The 22,144-nt window shown below is 42.0% G+C and overlaps 1 protein-coding gene across 10 annotated transcripts in view; it reads left to right on the top strand.

Annotated features, from left to right (window-relative positions):
- rnf220a (ring finger protein 220a) overlaps positions 1-22,144 on the top strand; it is a 167,379-nt gene that overhangs the window by 109,174 nt on the left and 36,061 nt on the right. For 7 of the 10 annotated variants that reach the window (XM_032530624.1, XM_032530622.1, XM_032530620.1 and 4 more), the window contains 4 exons: positions 2,450-2,668; positions 10,230-10,359; positions 16,381-16,429; positions 20,488-20,583. In XM_032530624.1, the coding sequence (XP_032386515.1) occupies positions 2,450-2,668; positions 10,230-10,359; positions 16,381-16,429; positions 20,488-20,583 (494 nt within the window). The remainder of the gene's footprint in view (positions 1-2,449; positions 2,669-10,229; positions 10,360-16,380; positions 16,430-20,487; positions 20,584-22,144) is intronic. The other 3 variants (XM_032530629.1, XM_032530628.1, XM_032530625.1) reach the window with 1 other exon arrangement.

Raw genomic sequence — 22,144 nt, 5'->3', positions numbered from 1 at the left:
CTGATATCCGAGTGGGTAAGAGAAACAGAGGAAATTGTGCTATTGATTACAGTTTGCAACAACAGGTCAAAGGGTGAACATGTGCAAGAGGAGTGGAAGAGCAAGAGGAGGTGTGTGTGTGCGTGTGTGTGGTTGTGTTGCTGCAGTGGGAAGTGGTTAAGGAGGTGCCCAAGGGTCCACAGGAGGGGGCTTTGAGATGACATAATACACTCAATCACAATCTCGCAATGGCTGTAAAGAGCTCAACTTGATTTCTCAAGATATTGCGCACAATGTGTTGAAAATGTGTGATCCATGTAGGGAAAGAGTGCTCTTGCAGTGGATTTTGATAAATGAATTTACCAATCTTGAATTAATTTAGCAGCTGTGGAGTTTTTCCCGCAAATATACAAAAAAATAAATAAATAAAGGAATTTTGCGTTTTGGGATATTTTTAGATAAAGATGGAAGGATTTTCACAATAGCCCTTTTATTTTTAATTAAATTATGCAGGAGTCTAAAATATCCTTTTTGGCTGCTTGGATAGAAAAAAAGACAGCAAGAGAAGAAGGAAAAACTGGTTAAAAAATACAAGGGGACAGAGGAGGTGAAAGAGATACAAAGAGTAAGGGAAGAAATAATCCAGTCCTAGTGGGACAAAGGCAAAATGTGTAAGAGAGGGAGGGTGTATTTGGCACTACATTGCTAAGCGCCAGGTTAGGTGGCAGGGCCATTTGGCGAAGACGCCGGTGCTAGACTTGATGGATGAGACCAACTGCAGGCTCTTTTCTCTTGTAACTTTAAAATCATTAAGCCTCTTACACGGCCATGCAGATTTTTATGGCCACCTCAGACAATCTGTCGCTTGTTCATGTCTTTAGATCAGCAGGATTGGAGCAGGCACACAGAGGGAGGACGTGGTCCATGTCTCTTAATAGTTGTATTGTGGATTTACAGTCATTTAATATCAATTTGAATTGGTTAGATCTAATGCCATTTTATATCTTACTTTTTTGTTTAATTATTTTTTGTAAGGAAGCACAAGAGATTGGTTTTAATAAAGGTTTAATATGAAAGGGCTCAAAAGATTTTAGGCTATCCATTTTGTAATGTTTTCATTACTTTTTGGGCTGATTTTTTTACCCCTGAAATTGTCTTTGCCAAACATAAACACGATAGGCCTACCATTAGAAATGCGCACTCTCTGCCTTTGGACAGCCTATTCAGATAATGTGACGGAAAAAAGATTTCTTTTACATTATATATTCACATCTTCTAAATGACATTCTTTCATGTGGAATTTTGCTTCAGCTTTCAGACATGCATACATTTCACATCTCATCCCTGATGATCCTGCTATCACAAGGCAGGTGACGATGAAGTGCAGGTACGCAGCAGGTAATCTGGCACAGAAAGGACAGCATTGACATTGATCTAAGATTTTAATCTGCTGCTCCTCTTTGCCGGGCACGTTTTGCAATAACAAATACAGCTAGGTATAACGAGGAGATCCAAGGTGCGGATATGAGTTCTATTAAGAAAACCCAGTTAGCTAAGACAAACTTTTACCCAGCAAATGAGGGCGATGCACACAGTGACATAACATAATCATATTGCTTTTTTTTTATTGTATCCTTCCCCCCCTCCCCTCTTTATTTCTCTATGAGTGTCTGAATGTGTGTGAGTGTGTTTAATATATAAAGGCCATTAATGTTAATGACAAACCAGAAGAAACAACAGAGTGGGTGTTCCTGCGATGCGCTCTAAATATTATCAATAACAGCTTGTGTACGTAATGTAAGTGTGCACATGCCTCAATCCATCCATCCATCCATCCATCCATCCATCCATCCATCCATCCATCCATTCATTCATTCATTCATCCATCCATCCATCCATCTATCCATCTATCCATCCATCCCTCCATCCCTTTCATTTTGCCTCCACAGGCTTCCTCCTCCGCTGTTAGGATTCAATTAACACAGTGCAGGCAGCCATGGCACCCTCATTAAAGCTAATTAGTTAAAACATCAGCCAATCTAGCGTTAATTGGCTTTGGTAATTAATTCAGCTGCTAGACCATATGAAAGCAGCAGGGAGAGAGATAATGAGAGGGAGCGAGAGATAGAGAGAGGATGGAAGAGGGTGGAATCAGAGGAGAGGGGAAAGATAAAAGACCAGAAAATAAAAAAAGGAGAACAGATGAGAGAGATAACTCATAGAGAGGTAATGTGAAGGGCAGCCTTATTTCTGTTGGTGCTTGTGTGGCGGGGCTATTGCACTGACATGCAGCCAGATTGTTTGTCAGAGAGAAAGGTGAACAAATTTACTTCTCAAGATTAATTTATTAATTTGTAATCCTTTCAATAGAAGATAGAAGTGTTAGAGTAAATTCAAACAAAAATGAGTGTGTGTGTGTGTGTGTGTGTGTGTGTGTGTGTGTGTGTGTGTGTGTGTGGGTGGTGATTAGGGCTGAGTCAGGCTGTCTATTTCAAACTTGCTGATGCCCCTCTTTGCCAAATGACGCGGCGCGTACCCGTCGTGATGGGGCCCCTTTGGGATGGAAATGATTGCCGACAGGCCTCACGCCCACACCTCTCCGTCAGGTATCCCCCTTCCTCCGGACAGCTGAGGAAGGAGAAATGGAGTACAGACAGTGAGCAGAGAGAGGAGAAGAGAGAGGGCATAGGTTAGTGAAAATAAAATAAAAAATGTATCTTAAAATTATTTTTCTTTCATTGTATCTCTTTTTCTATGGCAATTTGATTACACACCAACAAATAACACGGCAATAAGGAAAAATGCATGATTCTCAAAAATCATACCAAACAAGTAGATATTAAGAGTAATAAAATAAGTAATGGATATTTCAATTTCAGGTTCAGGTTACTTTATTGGTACCCACTAGATTTACAGTCTAAGAGGCAGGACATTCTTAAATTTGAAACATTGAAACATATAAAACAGAGAGTTAAACATGGATAGAAAGAATAGAAAACAGCACATGTCCGTAATGCTCTTGTGTTTTGAGCAAGTAATTCCAATTCCAATTTGTTTAATAGAGTGATTGCTGCTGGGACAAAACTATTTTTGATAGTTCTGCAATTTGTCTGTCTTTGGGGTTAAAAATGCACAATCCAAAATAACCATCATTATGAAATATTTTAAAGTGAGTTATAACATAAGATTTTAAATAGCACAAGAAAGAATTAGTAATATTTGTTTTTCTTCCTTTGTTCCTGCAAAGGTGTGTGTTTGTGTGTGTGTGTGTTGGGTGTTGTGGGTAATAGGTCTCTTGAATTGAGATTTAGCCTATAGCGGCTAGTTGTGCCTCTGCTCTGTGGGTCAGTGCCTGGTTAAGTGCTCCATTAATTTACTTCTTTCTTCCTCGCCACTGTGTCTCTCTAACACAATCACACCCACACACACACTCACACACATACACACACACACTGACAAGGTGATTGATTAAATAAACAGCTGTCAGTAGTTAGAGATAACCTCACCAGCATCACACTGCTGTCTTTCAGACAGGCACACACACACGTGCAGTAGGGTCCCAGGAGTAAAACCCACATTACACATGCTGACACACACACAGGGATCATTACATGACCATTTCTCAGAGTACGTTTAAAACCAGGCAGCTGATGATTTATGACTTGTTATCTTGGTGTTTCCCGTTTGATTACCTAAATCCTCCAAATTTCATGTACATTCCTTTCAATTTTTAGTTTCTATTAAAGAGCAAAGTGGGCCTGAAAATGCTGTCCACCAGGCCCAACCCTTTTTCCTATGACATAATGAAAAAATATCCTACATATAGTAACAGTCACAGTGTTCCCAGGTTGCCAAAATGTCCTGTCCATGTAAAATTAATCTGATCTGATTTACATTGCACTCTTTCTCACAGTGCAACATGTACACAGAAATAGTCCCTTGACTTAAACAGACAGCAAACACATCCACACTGCTGCTACTTCTACTACTACTACTACACACACACGCACACACACACACACACACACCTTTCCCCTCTCTATCCCTCTATCCAGCCATCTCTTCATCCCTCCTCTCCACCGCACCGACATTTCATTTGCTTTTCTAAAACTGACAACCCCAGGGAGCTAGGGGAGGGATAGTGAAAGAGCCTGGTGATGAGTTTTGAGCAGGGCGTGGAGGAGTGCTATTTAAAAGCACCATGCATCACTGTCAGGGAGTGAGAATGTGCAAACACACACACACACACACACACACTCGGTCAGACAGCACAGGAAACACACACATGCACAGAGAAGCACAACGCGACACGGGTGGCAAACTGAAGTTGACCCCCGTTCCATTTCATCAAATGTCCTCTGAATGAGCCGCACAGCCTCATCTGTTTTTTCACACACACACACACACACACACACACACACACACACACACACACACACACACACACACACAAAGAGGAGAGAGGTAGTGATCAGCCTAGTGTCTAGCCTGCTTAAATCACAGCTCACTTAAGAAAAAAACATATCACCTCACTGGGAGACGCAGACACACACAAACCTTGCTAGTCCCATTTGTGTTAATGCGGCCCCTGGTTTGGGGCTTTAGGGCTCATATTTGCCATTATGGAGATGATGGCTTTACGGGGGCCTCTCACCTCACCTTGCGTTGGTCAGGGAGTAGAGAGGGGAGAGTCGAAATGAAGGCTGACACCTCGGTGGGATTTATTTGATTGTGGATGCGAGGCGGTGTCATTCCGGAGAGGGGGTAAAATAAGGGGGGATGAAATGGAAGGAGGAGGGCGGGAAAGAAAGAGAAAGAAAGAAATAACGGAAAGAAATAGATTGAGGGGGAGCAGAAGTGGCCCCTCTTTCCCTTCCCGTGAATCAAATCAAATTCCCCTTATCGCACATTATTTGAAGAGGTTATCGGGCGCGGTAATGCGGTTACACACCAGGCCGCGGCTGAGAGATTTCCTTGTTTACCGATGTTGGCGGGTGTTATACCTAACTGGCCGGACGAGTGGCAAGGGAGGGGGTAAAAGGAGGAGGAGGAAGAAGAGGAGAAAAGAGGGGTAGCGGGCATAAACACTTGATGCATGTCAGAAAACTCATTTAGGGGAACAACAAGGAGGGGGAATGGTAGTGTGTGTGTATGCGTATGTGTATGCGTATGTGTATGTGTGTGTGTGTGTGTGTGTGTGTATGTGTGTGTGTGTGTGTGTGTGTGTGTGCACAAACAAGGAGAAGACAGTTGTTCAAGGACAGAAAAACAGCCTCAACATGTAGACACTTTATAATTCCATTTGGGAAATGTGCTTGTGTGTTTTGCGAGTGTGGATGTTGCAGTGTGTGTGTGTGTGTGTGTGTACTTGTGTGTCCACCAGCATTATGTATGTGTGCCAACTCATAAATCTGGCTCTCCTCTTTTCTGACTCTTATTGTTGTGCTTAAATCCAGTTTACATGCTCAGTGTTCATTAGCTGATTGTGCATATACTTTACAAGTGTATTCAATCCCATGCAACAGACTTAAAAGATAGAAAATGGTTAAGTTCATCGCAATTCCAACATTTCTGTGTTTCTTTGTAAATATTCCCTCCAACTAGTTAAAAAGAGGACACATATGAAAGGAAAAGGTTCCTTAAATTGCTGATTGCTGCAGCACAATATTCAATCCAAAGCCATACATGAGATATTTTTATTTATTTTTGGATTTCAAGAACAGTCCCACATACAATCTCTTGTTTCCCGAGAGAAAGGAATGATGGGCGAGATAAAAGCGAAAGGATGACACGCAGTACAGGTCATTAAATAGGATTTGAACCAACAGTGTTGTGAGTACATGGTGTGCCTCTTAGCCCATTGAGCCATGAGGACACCCCAAATGGTTTTTTATCTCTGGCCCCATTGAAAGCGAGTATTGAGCTGACAATCCCTGTTCTCTCTGGAGGTGGCCTTTTACCTCAGCTCATTGTAGTCTGGGACTTGGAGCCTGCGCTATCTAGAATCTATTGATTCCCACTTCATCTGGACCAAAGCAACACAGGAGAGGGTAGAGAGACATAGAGAGACAGAGAGAGAGTAAGAAGGAGAGAATGTGTGTGTGTGTGTGTGTGTGTGTGTGTGTGTGTGTGTGTGTGTGTGTGTGTGTGTGTGTGTGTGCTTGCACAGCATTGAAGTAAAACGTGTCAAAATGGATTAAACTTGCTTCATTATGTCTATGATTATGACTGACTGACATTTGCCACATTTGTCATCTGTCACCCCAGCTACTGAAACCTAAACTAAAGATTAAAAACAAAGGAAAGGTTACAAGGACCAAACCACAGAGAAAGTAAGGTTCTAAAGGAAGGAAAGCAGGAAGGAAAGGGAGAATATTAGGATGAAAGTATAGGTGAATGTCAAACAATGCAATTGCCAATAAAGAAGGGATGGAAATAGAAAGATTCCTCCTCTTTGCTCTCCACTCTTGCGTATGATCTACAGTAGCTTTCTCCGCCTCACCATCTGTGTCTTTAGTTACCTGTCTACTTGTGTGTGTGTGTGTGTGTGTGTGTGAGAGAGTGTGTGTGTGTGTGTGTGTGTATTCCTCATTATTTTATTTATTAAATATCTTCTTTCATGTTAAATGTGGGTTCAACTAGTTTTTTGTAATTTCCTTTAATCATTAATAGCTTAAAAAAATATACTTAACCTGGTTTATTGTTATTGATGATCTTGCACTGATATCTTTCAGATGTCGGCTACAGAAATGACTCTTTACTTTTGTTTCTCAGCTCTAAAACATATTCAAATACAATCAAGTTGCATATGCTTTTATATCTGTGATTGGCTTTGACAATAAAGGATATGCAAGTGCATTGTTGCTGGAAACATATTCTTGTATACATTTTTCAGACTAAATCTCACAGCTACAATAGGAATTAGGGCCTCTTTGGATTGAATTACACCAGCCAAAGTGTCCATGTCAAGACTATAGCAGCCAGTAAATAAATCAGACAGAAGATACAAAAAGTCAGTGGCTATGCTTTTGTGACATGAACAAAAACCAGCGAGAGCCATTAAGTGGATCAAGTGACAGAGATGAAAAAGATAGAAGACAGTGAAAGAGGAGAGAGTGCTAGAGGAATGGTCCGGTGTAATACAAAGAGAATAAGAAAGAGATCTGGAAAGAGAAACAAAAGGGTGAAAGCAGGAAAATAGGAGATGGAGGGAGCGAGAAATCGAGCAAAGTAGAAAGACAGATGGAAGGATTGAGAAAGGAAGATAGAAGGAAAGGAAAGTGTGAGAGAAAGAGAGATGAGACGATCCATCTTGGCACATTAGGGGGATCAAGCCTACACTCCATCATGGTTGTCAGAGAGATGCACACCTCCTCTCTCCTCTCCTCCATCCACGCATCTATCCATCCCTCGTTCGCTCCGCCAGCCGGCATTTCCCTGAAGAATCTCAACACTAAAAAGTCCTGTCAGGCCTATTTCCATGTTATTGTCCAGCCCTTTCCTTCTTCCTCCTCACCCCTCCTCTCCCTTCTCTGACTCTGATACCTTCCCTCTTCTCCCAGAGATTAAACGCACCCATGTTGCGCCGCAGGGTGTGTGTGTGTGTGTGTGTGCGCGCGTGTGTGTGTGTGTTTGTGTGTGTGTGTGTGTGTTGCTCCAACATTAATCATCTTTAAGGCGCTGACAAGCCTGGTGTGCAACATCACATCAACACCCCCCCCCCCCCCCCCTCACACCCTTCTCCCCCTTTTCTCTTCTCCTCTTCTTCTTCTCCACTGGATTTATCTGTCCCTTTGCCTCTCACCATCACTCACTTCCCTCAGGGAGCGCTTGACGGAGGGAGGGAAACATAGAGGGGAAAAAGGAAAGAAACGCAAGGGGTGAGAGTGACAAAAAAAAGGATGAGAGACAGTGACAGCAAAGTTGGAAAAAAAACATGGATTTGAGGAAGAAAAGAAAGACCAGGAAATAAATTTTCACCTGTTCTATCACACAGAGCAAGTTCAATAGGAGTGTGTCTACAGCAGCTGAATTCAAACCGATTCAAATCAATTGACACAATACTTCTCCACTTTAGTCTTCCCTGTTGTTTACTGTTGACATTCTGTTGTCACACCCGGGCATCTGCATTTCCTTTTCATCACTTTTTTGTTAATACATAATACAAATATGAGTCACTTCAAAGGAAAATGCCTGCACAGTGGAATTCTTAAAAGAAAGTATACTCACACGGTGCAAAAAAAAAACATCTACTTTAAAAAAAGTACATTTTATGACAAAACATAAAAAACAAGACATAACAAAAGCCTAAAAATAATCAAGCGCAGGCATATATTTGTGTGCATGCCTGTGTGTGTGTGTGCGTCCTCCAGGTGTGTGTTTGTCTGCGAAATAGAAAGCTCCATCAGCTGCAGACAGGGATTGGATCTTTCTTTGTTTGCCGTGGCGGATGGCGACGGCTTCGGCATGACTCAAATTATCTTGTCAAAGCAATACAGGGGAGAAGGGAAGGGAGTGGGGGGGCAGAGAAAAAGAGATGGAGAAACAAGGAGAGAAAGGGAAATATACTGAAGGGAGCATGGTGGAGTAGACAATAAAGCAGAGAAGAGGAAAAAAGAAAGGGGATGAGCAACATAGAAAATGACAGAGTTGAAGGGAAAAGAGAAAGTGATGGGGCAACAGAAAAAGGGGGGAAAGAAAGAAAGAGAGAGACAGAAAAAAAACAAGCAAGAAAGATGAAAAACGGGAGGCCAACAATGAAATAATCAAAGAGGAGATGAGAGAAAGAAGAGAGGAGGAGAAAGAATTGAAACAAATAAGTGGATGGTAGGGAGCAGAAAATTAGAAATGGATGAGTCTGGAGAGAAAGCACAGAGAGGGAAAGGTGTGGAAAAAAAGAGGTAGAGATAGAGCAGCAGAGAGATAGATAGAGAGTAATCGATTACCTATTTTTCAAAGTCACTTAACGTGTCCAGTGCTGTGGCTCTGTTAAGTAGCGGTGCAGGAGAATGGGAGGCCGGTATGCACACACACGCTCTGAAAAAGGGAAGGGGCGGGGGGTGATGTGTGTGTGTGTGTGTTTGTGTGTGTGTGTGTGTGTGGTTCCCCGCTAGTTGTCTCTTGATGAGTTCTCTTGCAGGAAACTGTTCTGACAGACCAATATGTGAGCAAGGATACGCGTCCCCAGAGGGTCGCGTGTGTGCGTGTGTACGTGCGTGTGCTCGTGCGTGTGCGTGTGTCTGAGAAACAAAAAATACAACACAGATAAGGGGTCCCCCTGTACCTGGTTTTCTTGTTGCCGTGGTGACAGCAAGTCTAAACGGGATATCCTGGCTGAGGCGGAGCCCATGTTCCCAAACTAAAAAAATCCCAAGTCATTGGCTAAATACAGGAAATCAGGAAGTGTCCTCCGACATTAAGCACCAAGACACTTTCAATAGATGTTATTTTTAGCCAGGCAGTCTCAAATATAACTTGAGAAAGTAGGATGTACACTACTATACTTACGCGCACACAAAGGCACACAGACGATGACATGCCAAGTGCGCACTTTCCGATACACACAATGAAACACACAATGAAACACACACACACACACATACAGGTGGGCCCCACCCTGTGCCCTGCTGATCAAGGACAATGAAGTGAGGTAGTGTTGGCAGACTCTATACAGCATTATCTCATCCATGGCTGACACTTCTTTAAATCTGCTTTGACCTGAGAGGACACAGTGGAGACTGTAAAGCACTATAGTCCCCTTTCTGTCTGTGTGTAAAGCAAAATTATAACACCTAATGTGTGTGGTTTAAGAGAGTAAAACTATGGTTCAAGCCTTGGTGCTTGCAAGAAAACGCAATGCCAAAGTTTCCTTTATTGTCCTTGGTAAATTGAAGGGCTGCCTGGTCAAATTTGTAGAGTGTGTGTAGCACGATAAAAACAAACACAGTTGGATAAATTTATCTGTAGACAAGGCCTCTGTGTCTCTGTGAAAGAGATACCCAACAAGTAACCTACTGTAATGTATTTGTTATATGTACTGACACAATTTGTGTATGTATTTGTGTGACACTAATGATAATTCCCAACAGCTGAAACAGATACAAGTTTAAATCAGATTACTCGTCCATGAGATCCATTTAAGATGCATTTTAATGTCATCCAACAGTACAGTTGTTGGTGTGCCTGGCGCTTATTTGTATATACATATACTGATGTTTCTCCCTTTGCCTTGCTTTTTATATTGTCCCCAGGTAAAAAGAAGATGTCCCTGTATGACAGCCAGGCTCCAATCTGTCCCATCTGCCAGGTGCTGCTCAGGCCCGGAGAACTACAGGAGCACATGGAGACAGAGATAGAGAGGCTAGCTGCCATATGCTTCAGGTAGGCCTGAAACGCGTTGTTTCTTGCTCGCCCATACACTTTTGCACAATACTGTAAGTTCAGTCAAAGTTCAAAAGTTCAAATAAAAAACAAAGGTCTGTGTATACTGTGTGAGTCTTAAGTGAATACATCTTAGGAACATTTTCTGAGAGTTAGAAGAGAAGATTTCATCTGAGTCTGTCCAATACAGAGTTAGCTCAGTGACATTTTAAGCCTAGCTTAGAACAAATGAGTTGGGGGGGGCCCTAGCCCTTTCATTGGTGCCATCCACCCCCCCCCCCCTCCCCCCCAGAAGTATCTTATTTACGTGTTGTAGCTTTTGAACTTTACATAGAAAGAAAGAAAAATGAGACATTGTTGTTTAATGAACATTAAGCTTTCACACTGGGTCTGTTAGCTTGCGCAGTGGCAGCTAGTCCTGACTAAAATAATGAACAGAACTAACCAGATAAAACATGTAAAGAGTTTTGTAGTGGCTGACATCTTTTTTTTAACCTTTGACACAAGCTAGCTCTCTTTCCCTGTGTTTTCAGTCTTCCTGCTAAGCTAAACACATCTCTGCATATCTTTATCATGTAACTAGAGAAATCAAACTGATATCCATCCTTAAGACAAAAAATTGAGATGGCTCATAAAGATAAATAAATTTTTTAGGTGTAGGGTGAAGGCTGAGCTTTAACTCAACTTTTATGTCAGGCTCACTGACTGCTATTCTTTCCGAGCACAGCTTTTGCTGCCATAAATCTGCATAAAAGGCAGAGGCATGCCGTCGACGTAACGCTAAGTGTTTCCCGCAGGGATTTGGATTCAAACCTGTGACCTCAAGTTCACTGCCGCCTCCTTCTTCTCCTCATGGCAGTTACACGTGCTGTTTTACGGTGGATAAATCAACTTCAAGCCCTTTTAACGATGGGACACAACCATTAGGATCCATATTTCACCTTGACCGCACGTATGGCTGCGTGTGTTTGTGTACATACCAGTGTGGCCTGTGTGATGCTGTGCTTGTGTATGACCCGGTGTCCACCTTAGCGGCCCAGCTTTATGATAGTACCCATTAACCTGGAGGAACAGGGCAACAGATAGCGTCACCTCACATGGAAATCACACTTCATTTACCCCCGTTTACACCTACCAAAGCCCCTCCTCCCATCTGCCCATGTCAAGATACTGAACCGGTCCTCCTCATTCCTCTCCTTTTTTCAGCCTGTTCCCCTCATCTTCCTTTTCCTTTCCGTCCTGTTCCTTTTCTTTGCCATATCCGACCTTACTCATGTCCTCTTTAGTTATCTTTCTTGTTTTCTTCCTAAAGTCTTTTCAATCTGTCTTCATCCAACCCAGTCCTGTCATTACTTCATTACCTGATTTCACCATGTTTCTAAAAGCTGCACGCTAACATATAGGACCAAAGCAGTGACCAGGGATGAACCCACTGTCCTCAATGTGAACAGGTCAACAAGTGTATTTCTTCCTGGCTTTGTGAGTAGGAAAGGATGTACGTCGAGACAGCATGACAGGAAGAAGAGAAGCATGACAGTTAGAGAGAAAATTTATTGAAGTAATGGAGAAAAAACAAACACATCTGCCTATCTCAAAAACAACTCAAAAGATTCATGAAAAGTTGGGCAAGGGTGGTGATAAAGGAATAACGACAAAGAAGTTGATGGGAAACAAATTTAAGAGATCAAAATAAATCTCAATGGATAAAAGTTATTACAAAATAACTTTACAGAGACAGACATCTAACAAACCCAGTGACACAAAGAATAGAATTAAAAAAAAAATGGCGTTATCCACAGGTCAACTTGGTTTTTCCTGAGCTATCAGCCATATCTCTTGGCCTTCATCAGCCCGTAGAGTTTACTCCCTTATTATGGAGATGGTTACGTTGTTTTTTTTGTGAGATCTGGCTAAAAAGGTGGTTCTTAATGAAGAGAATAGAATAGAATAAAATAGAATCGTATAGAAAAGATTACATTACATGGGAGCACTGAATGAGAGTCATCCATCTGTCATTGTCTGATATGGTGAGGTGTTTCAATAATTAATAAAGGTTAGTAGTCTGCCCTTCCCTCTGTGGGTCTGAGATACTCACACACACACACACATGCACACAAACACACGGTTATTTAAGGAAATAGCGTCATCCAGGGTGAGATTGGATGGTGGCTAACGTCACAGCTGGCTGATTTAGCTACTTGCCATTAACCCATCCGACACACACACACCACAAGAAAAGAAAAAAAGAGGAGAATGCAAAGGATAACCTTTTAAGATATTTTGATACATTTTCCTTTACATACACACAAACACAGATTTTGTATGTGTGTCAGAGGGAATGGAAGCAGGAGATAAAACAAAAGCAGAAAGTGCTGTGTGTGTGTGCGTGTGCGTGTGCGTGTGTATGTGTGTCTTATATTGCAAAACCACATTCTATATCACACACACACGCACTGTCTCCCTCTCCTCGGCTCTCTGCATGGCAGCAGCCATCATTGAAAGTGACAGTGGGAATTTGGTCCAATTTGTAGTAAATCTGCCTTTAATGACCAGCGCTTGCTGAATGAAAGAGCTGTGGGTATGAAAACGAAGGTGTGTGTTTGAGTATGTTGGTGGGAAAAATGTGTGTGTCCCATATCTGCCTGGCCTCTTCTGTGGGTTTCTATTTGTTTTCTATTTCTCTTCTCTGCATGTGTGTGTGTTTCATTACAACTGCCAACCTGTCCTCTCTTGTGACAGTGTGCCCTGCTTGTATATGGGCCACAGCTTCTCGCGTATGGACATGGAAATCTCACACACACACACACACACACACACACACACACAGTTGAGCAAATGGTAATCTATCATGCCCTGTAAACGTCAGGTGGCTCGTGGGGGCAAAGTAATCTACATACCCCCATCACCCCCTCCTCTTCATACCCCTACTTCTCCTCTTCCTCCTCCTGCATAATCAATTTGCCTTCACAAAAGCAAACCCCCACATCTCCAGCAGACGGCACAAAAAGGCAAAAAGCAATCAGCATCTTGAGGTTAGCACCGTCCCTCCTTTCCACCCAACTCCCACTGACTCATTCTCTCTCTCTCTCTCTCTCTCTCTCTCTCTCTCTCCCTCTCTCCCTCCCTCTCTCTTGCTCTCTCCCTTTGAAAGGGAGCGGAGGTAGGAGGGGCAGAGACACCAACTAGCTGTCAATCAAACTCAGTCTGTCTCTACTTGTGCAGGATTGATGCCGTTTTAATCAGGCTTATAGAGGCGGGCAGTTGTACTGAATGGAATTGCTTCCAAATTACAAAATGTTTAACACATTTTAACTTGCATTTTTCTTTTGAAAAACTGCATATTATAACGATATGAGAAAGATGTTAGCAGACCCCAGACAACTAAAATCATAGTCTACTGTAAATACATTCTTTTTTCCATTATTAATCGATTATGATCTCGGATTTTATGACTTGTTTAAGTCAGTGGACAAAAAGTCCATCTCTTCCATTTCTTTCTCCTTTACTTGTATCAAAGATGGCAAACAAACAAAAAGGGACCACCTGACGCACCACCTGATCTCTTATGACTACTTCCTGTTCATCTCACAGGTTCTTAACCCCTCTAACAAGTTCAGAGAGGGTACTGTATGACTTGGTGAGACAGTGTGTTGTAAGACTAGTCTGAAGCACCCACATGCCCTCACCTGTCCCCCCCTGTTCACACACAGGCCTCATTACCACAACACGTGTTAAATTGCTTTGTCTTCCGTCTTTTATTCCTCCCCTCCTTCCTTTGCCTCCCGTCTATGTGTTTGTTTCGCTTTGCTGTGCTGCTCATTTCCACACTCTTCTCCTTGTTTTGACATGGCAGGCAGCTGGAATTTCCAGCCCCATAACCCCCCCGCCTCTATCAAAAATTCATAGAACCGGGCAAACAGACGTGTGTAACTGCGAGAAGAGGCGGCGACACACCAACTTTCCCTATCAATCCCTCCTTTCCTTTCTCTCGTTTTCTGCCTTCCTTCACCTTTCCCTTGCTCAATCTCTCTCTTTATGTTGCTCGCTCTTCTTCCCTCACCACATCTCTCTCTCTCTCTCACCTAACATTTGATCTCCTTCCACCTCTTTTCTTTCTTTCCCCTTCTTCACTCCCTTTCATCTCTATCACCCCCTGTGTCATTGTGGCAATTTTCTCCCATCGTGGCAGGCATGCAACTGCTATCCTCTCTCCCTCTCTCTTCCTCTCTCCCTCTCCCTCCTTCTCTTGTCACTGTTTGACACTGTCAACAAGCAGGTAGAGGTGGCTGTTATTGTTGATGCTTCTGCAGAGGTTCCAGGTAATGAATAAAAGAGAGATAGAGGGAGAAGGGGAGAGAGATAGATGAGAGAAAGGTAAAAAAGACAGGTGGTGGTGTTGGCAGTTTCCCCTGCATTACACAGCAGCTTGACTGTATCATCCATGCTTATTCTCTTTGTTGGTGGCGATGAGGCCCGCTATTCAGCTTCCACACAGCACAGCGACAGTAATGACACACAGACATGTTCAGTGCATACATACACAGACACCTGTATATACTGTACACTGGCACTCTCTGACTTGCAATGGCTACTAATCTCAGATCATCAATCACATCAGCTAAGGACCAATGAAAACTAAAATGACAACAAATAACTAATTATCACTCCAACAACTCATTAACCTAATATCCAGTGGTTACATATTTTCCTGATGTATTTTCGAGACTGTCCTCCCCCAAAAAACAACTGCTGGTTTGTTTGAAAAACCCAGTGACGTAAAGTAAAAACACGACTGACACTCCCCATCACAGAATGAGCATGAGGAAAAAAATACTTTCATTAAACGTCCCTCTATCACGTCAAACATTTCTTCATATCTGTGTGCAGCTATGCATTATATCCCTGTCTTATATTTCCCTTGTCTTGCTCTTGTGCACCACTTTGTAAAAGCTTCTCTCAGATAAGTGAAAAAATAAGGCTTTTTATTCTTATTATCCACCCACCCAGCCATTGAAAAAGAAAATCCCTTGTCTACCAAGGCATGCTGTCAGATTAGAGGTCGAGCAAATTCAGTTTCAGGCCCATTTTTTTTTCCATGGTGTGTGTTCGTGTGTGTGTGTGTGTGTGTGTGTGTGTCTGTCCAAGTGGGTCTGGAGTACTAACAGGGTCTCAAAGCAAACATGACAACCCAGTCTCGCTTTGTCAATGTCAAGCAACGCTTCAAGAAGCTCAGAGAACTGTATCTCTGTGTTCGGGTGAAAGTCACAGAGAGAGACAGAGAGATAAAAAGCAGAGGTAGAAGGTTGGATGGAAGGATGGAGAGAGGAAAAAGGGGAGGAAAGAGAAGGAGGAGAGGGCAACAAAAGAAAAATGAGGCGACATAATAAAGATGGGAAGAAAATGATAGAAGAGATCATAAAGTAACAACGTAGCACAATAGAGGCTAGTTGATATATGAGACTTTCCATCATTCACCTCTCATCTAAAATGTCAAACACAAGCACCGAAGTATCCAGCTACACCCATCTGCTGGAACATGTCGTTCTTTCGTAATTTTTTACTGTCTAACATCCTAATACTTTCTCTCTGTGCCCTTCTCCTCACTTTCCCTTCTTCCCTGTTACATTAAAAGTCAGCCAATTGTCCACCGGAAACCTCAGAGTCAAAGCAACCGCAAAATCAAATTACTACAAAATCAGAAATTTTCACCCCAACAAATGGTGTGTGTGTGTGTGTGTGTGTGTGTGTGTGTGTGTGTGTGTGTGTGTGTGTGTGTGTGTGTGTGTGTGTTTTGTGTGTGTGTGTGTTGAGCCAAATCTGGAGAATGATTGCATCCACCTGATTTGGTTCTTAGTAAACCTGCCATCAGCAGTGATGTTTTCAATTACCACTAAATTAAATGTTTTTTAAAAATAAAATATATCAGTACACGCTAGAGGCTTACACACGAGCACACTTACAGATATAACACCGAACTTCATAACTCACTCCATCCTTTTTTTTCTTCTTTCTCGGTTGCAGTAAGAACACTTCAACCAAGGATGGAGCAGCCACTCCAGGAACCCCAAAGGTGAGCTGAACCCCAATTTCTTCACATGTAATATGATGTCTATATTTGGAATATTAGCGTTTAATTTGGGCTGAAATCAAGTATGCCATACCTGCAAAGAACATAGGTTTTAAATGATTGAATACAAAATTAGACGTGGGCATAGTAAACCTAGTTAGATTCGGCAACATTATGACACTTCTTCTTTACTGTCTATCACAGTTGTTACTTTGATGCCTCTGTTCTTCTATGCTGCACTAAGGGGAAATCTGCTGTATTGTAGGTCACTGTCTAACATCTGACACACCACACACACACACACACACACACACACACACACACACACACACACACACACACACACACAGAAGTACCAGACTCCTGTGTTCCAACAGGCAGCAGAGCCAAGAGGAACTGCACCAGGATAGTTCCAATTAGAGAGGCCCAGATGCAGACAGACAGACAAGGAAGAAAAAGACAGATAACACCACATTGTGGGAAGACAGATACATGATTCTATCAAGTAGGCCTTCCCTTATCCTCTTAGTACTGCACTGTGGACGGCACACTTCGTCGCTGAGATGATTAATGTGGGTGTGTTTGTGTATTTGAGAAGTTTTGTATTTTGCACTTTTCAAATGGAAATGGAAAAAAACACACAGACAAATCTGTGGAAAACAATTCATATAAAATCCATTTTTGAGTCTTTTGGCTTGTATCTCACCAGATGTGTTTACACCGGTGTATTTTAATAATTTCTAGCCTCTGTAACTCTGTGGCCTAGAATTGCCCTAACACTTGTAACAGAGTGTTACCTTTTCAATGATATCAGGCACATCCAAGAGGGCCAAAGTATATGGGAGCTGTACCACTTTTAATTTGGGTTTGACGTTTAGACCAAAAAGCATGGAATTTCAAGCAATTCTCAAGAGGAAGACATTTCTATGTCCTTAACATGATCTATAGACAACAGATTTAATAGGCTACAAGGGCTATGGGTGGACTTGATAGCTTTATAATATTTTGGACTTGATTAAATACAGAAAAAAAGATGGAGAGATGTTTTTTTTTTATGATGGGAATCAACTTTCAAGTAATTAATCCACATTTCACTTCCATACTGTCAGATTTTGAAAACTTATTATGTGGAAATTCAAATAACCCTAAATCTTAAAATCTTAAAAGACAGACATTCAACATTTTTTCATGCATGGCTTTCTCTTTCATGCTGATTTTCTTTTTCCTACTTTCACACATTACAGCTAACCAGTAAAACATAAAAATACAAATAAATAACTTTCACTGATAGAGAAACAGGTCCTTAAACATGGATATCATAATATGGAGAGCAGTTAACCAGTGTCTTACACTTACACTTCATTCGTGCTGGGAAGTACCACTAGAATATTTCAGCATGTCTTAACAAAAGTCAGGGAAAGATTCAATGTAGTGACTTTTTCCAACATGGCTGAAAACATGCAATTGAATAGTATCTATGTAGCTTCACTCTACATTACATGTCAGTGTTTCCTGGAAGTATCCCAAAAGCAATTAAGTGCTCCATCATTTCCCTGTTTGCTTCCAACTAAAGACTATGTAAAAGACCATGTAAAAGTCAGATGCCCTACTGAAGTAAAAGTACTCCCGACGTGCTCAAGAATGCAACATAGGAGCTCTAAAATAATTCAGGGGATCCATTTTCATTCCAACACACCCTCAGGTGCTGACCCAGGCTTAGAGAGCTGCACTCACAGCACTGTGGGTGGGCTTGTACTTGAGAAAGGCAGACAGAGCAGGGGTGAGGGCTGGCCTGCCTCTCTGACCGTGACTGCGCATCTTACCGCTGATGTTTAGTATTCAGCGGCAGGCCATGGAGAATGGAGACGGCCAGTCTGAAGCACATGGGGCCTGTTGTTTTCGTCTTTTCCCCGGTATGCACCACCCACCACTGTTAGACCGAAGATTAACCCCGGAGCACCTCCTTATGGGGTGTTTGGCCCACTTTGTGTACTCCTCGCTAAGTTAAGGTGATTTGGTTGGACTAAAAACGTGATATCTGTAAGGCCCCACACACACACACACACACACACACACCCCACACACACACACACACACACACACACACACACACACACACCACAGAGGCATAAAAGCATCATGCATAATGTCCAATTTACTGTGGCAGCACTGGAGGTTGGTCATTTCTCACATATTATTATTAGATTACTGCTGTCGAGCACTTAAGCCTCTGCTCTGCCCCTTTCCGCTTGATTAATAGGAGACGACTGTAAATACAATATTTCATGGCTTGCCTTGTAAAAAAAAAAAAAAAAAAAAAAAAAGCAGCAGCGCAGACACCCATGAAAACATAAGCAACACACAGCTAGAGCTCTGTTAGGACTAAGCCTGGTGAAACAGTGGTATTGCTCCTCTTTTCTTCCCTTGTTCTCTTTCTTTCACATCATTATCTACTAGTGTCTTGTTCACTTGAGGAATTCCCTGGACTGCCTTTGTCACAGAGTGGGTTAGAAGAGGATATAGTTTTGAATGCGTGTCTATTATAGAGAAAGTGTCTGTGCATATGTGTGTGTCTGTGTGTGCCTGTGTGTACAAAGTGTTGTGAGACAGATTTATGGACAGGCAGTGTCCCGTAATGTCAGACAGTTACGCTCTTTCCTTTTTTTGATGTTTACCCTTCCTCCCCTTCTTCTTCCTTCTTCCTCTCTTTTCAATCACTCGTTCTTCCCTTACTCCTCTTAACATCCCATAAACATTAACTCTAATCAGTGGAAGGGACTTTATAGACAAAGTCAGGCAGGTTACAGTCATCATCGATGACGTGGCGCTCTCAGCATCTGTGGCAATAACACTCTCCAAGGGTAAAGATTCTCTATTCCGTTTTTTTCTTCTTCTCTGTGTAAGAGATCTATTGCAATACAGAACTAAACTTACCTTTTTAGAAATTAAGTAATTTTTTTCTTTTTTTAAAGGACTTTATTTGATACACACAACAAAGTCAAACCGTCAACAGTCATTTTACATTTTGCTTTTAAATTTAGTCAACTGACACTGATACTTCAACTCCTACTCTTCAAATGACAATTCTACTGCTGCAAGTCATTACTTTTCTTTTTCTTTTTATAAATGTACTACTAGTACTTTCCATGCTCACCCTTCAGGAAACGCTTTCACTGACATCCCCTTTCAGTTTATACACTTGATGTGGCACTTGTTTCTTTCAGGATGTTACCAAGCACCAGCACTTTGACTGACATTTTAACTCCTTCCAACTGCTTGAACTTCAGCTAAATCTTCAACTTCTTTCAGCACTTAGATTTAAAGGCACAACGAGTATGATTTTCATAAAAAGATATCTATAGACTTGTACAAAAAGAATGCCTCTTATTCATCACTTATGACCTACAAGAGTGTGTGTCTGTATCTGGAGATACCCTGCCTTGTGCCTGTATTTTCTCATCTTTCTGTGTGTGGGACTGGGTGCTGGGTGCCAACCTCTGTAAAAACGTAGCGACCAGGGGCCAGACAGTAAGCCATATGCAAGAGGAAGCTACAAAAATAGCAAACATGGTGGAAAAAAACGCAAATTTAGCAAGGCAAATAGCCAAGCAGACAAATCTTGTTCCAAAACGAGATTGCATTTGGGGATGACCAGCACTGTAACCCTAATGCATTTCCAATATCTTTCATTATTTGTAGATTGCCATTTTAACTTCAACTTCAACTTTCAGCAGCCAGCTGTGTGTTTCTTCATTCTGTGTGTTCTTCAGAACAATGTATCCTTTTCTAATTGTTGCATTCAGTTTTGGCAAGCCAATGTGTAGGTGGCGACATGCAAGGGTGTTATCGCTCCAACAGTGAAATGGTATCTGTTTTTCTTTAGATCTAAATTTATTTTTGAAACAGCATTACTCGTGCCTTGTGCATGTTTAATGATTATTTCCATGCAGCAACTTGCGAGGACAGTTTCTGCTGCAACAAGATTATCTGCATATAGAAGACATTTTATTTCTCTCTCTCTCTCTCTCTCTCTCTCTTTCTCTCTCTCTCTCTCTCTCTAGTCAATGCTGTTGTCGGTGCACATCAAGCGCGAGGGAGAGTCTCCAGTGGTTTCGCCCCTGTCCTCTGAGGATGCCCACCACTCTGACAGATACCAGGTCACACTCACTCTCTCACACACACACACACACACACACACACACACACCACACACACACAAGGGGTTAAATAATAGTCACTTGGTCCCATTAGTTTTTTAGATTTGTGAAATTTCATAATTCTGACTGATGTATAACAGTATAGCAGAGGATTATGGTAGATTTTTTGGCTTTTACGCCCTCTCAGCACTTACGTTGACCAACAGGCCAATCTCCTTAAATCTCAGATGTCTTGAACGCCGCCCTGACTGCTTTTATCTCTTAAATTCATCAAACTTTGTTCGGGTAATTCTTCTGGCCATGATGTATCTTTGGGTTAAGTGGGTTTTCCCCCTTACACCATAAAATAAGAACTATTAAGTCCACACAGACGTTACATCCATACGTTCAGGATGACACAGCTCATAAAGACCTTATAGCGATAAAGTAGATTTTCTCATTAAGTGAAACTGCTGAAATCACCTTATATTATACAAATGATTAAGTCAGTGGCGACTCTTTTTACCACCCTTAAAAATGAAGCCTAATGGCCGACTTTGCCACCTTCTCTCGGCCTGTCACACCATCTCAGTGCAATTTTTCTCTCTACCTCTTCCCTTCCTCTAAAAAGCTGACCTATTCGCAACCATACACTCACTGTATCATAATGATACGGTAGTAGCGGCCACGCGAGGCAAGTGGGCCTATAACTTCAGTGGCGGCAAGGAGGGGAGGGGGAAAGAGGGAAGGAGTGAGGAGAGGGATGGATGTCTGGAACAGAAGGAGAAGGCCTGACTGCTTGTCGGTTCTTATTGATGGATGATGGGTTGACTGTTAGAGGACTGAACCGCTGCCTACTCACTGTTGCCGTGTCAAAGAGAGGGCATCCATGACTGTGACTGGGGATGCTTTAGTCAGCACACAGCTAAAGACATACAGGCCTCTGGGTCTGAATCCCAGAGGACCCGAGGTGCACATTCTTCAAGAGACAAAAGTGATCTGACCTCCCTTGATTTATTTCTCAAAGCTGTACTTTTAAGACTATTATTCATAATGATACAGGGAATTTACCCCAGGCATCCTGAACTACCCAAGACCCCAAATGTTCCACATTCACTTAGATAAATGTAAAATATAATTGTACATCCCAGTTGCCATTGGTGGAAAGTAACTGACAACATTCAATACAATACTGTGCTTTTACTGTAGACTTTTGAGTTGCTGTTACACACTTTATGCTACTTTATACGTCTATTACACTGCTTTTCAACACAATGCACCTTGCAGATTTTACATTTAAAAAAGAACATGATAGGACATGATCTAGTTATTAAAGATTAAACCAGTGGTTCTCAAGCTTTATGTTTTTCAACCCTAACCAAAAAAAGGGCTGTCTTGTTGGGCCCCTCGTAACATGGAGTCCTCACCCAGAAAAGTCCAAAATATAAATCTGTGTTGCAAAAACGTTCTCGTATTTTTCTCACACATTTCTCCCAACCCCCCAGATTTCTTTTGGTACCCTGTGAAGGGGGCCCAACCTCTTGACCAGCTGTTAGTATTAACGTAACGAGTGTTGTGTACT

Source organism: Etheostoma spectabile, chromosome 12 (assembly GCF_008692095.1).
Source record: "Etheostoma spectabile isolate EspeVRDwgs_2016 chromosome 12, UIUC_Espe_1.0, whole genome shotgun sequence".
Taxonomy (NCBI): Eukaryota; Metazoa; Chordata; class Actinopteri; order Perciformes; family Percidae; genus Etheostoma; species Etheostoma spectabile.
The sequence above is the reverse complement of the archived record's forward strand: the minus strand, read 5'-3'. Positions and strand labels throughout refer to the sequence as shown.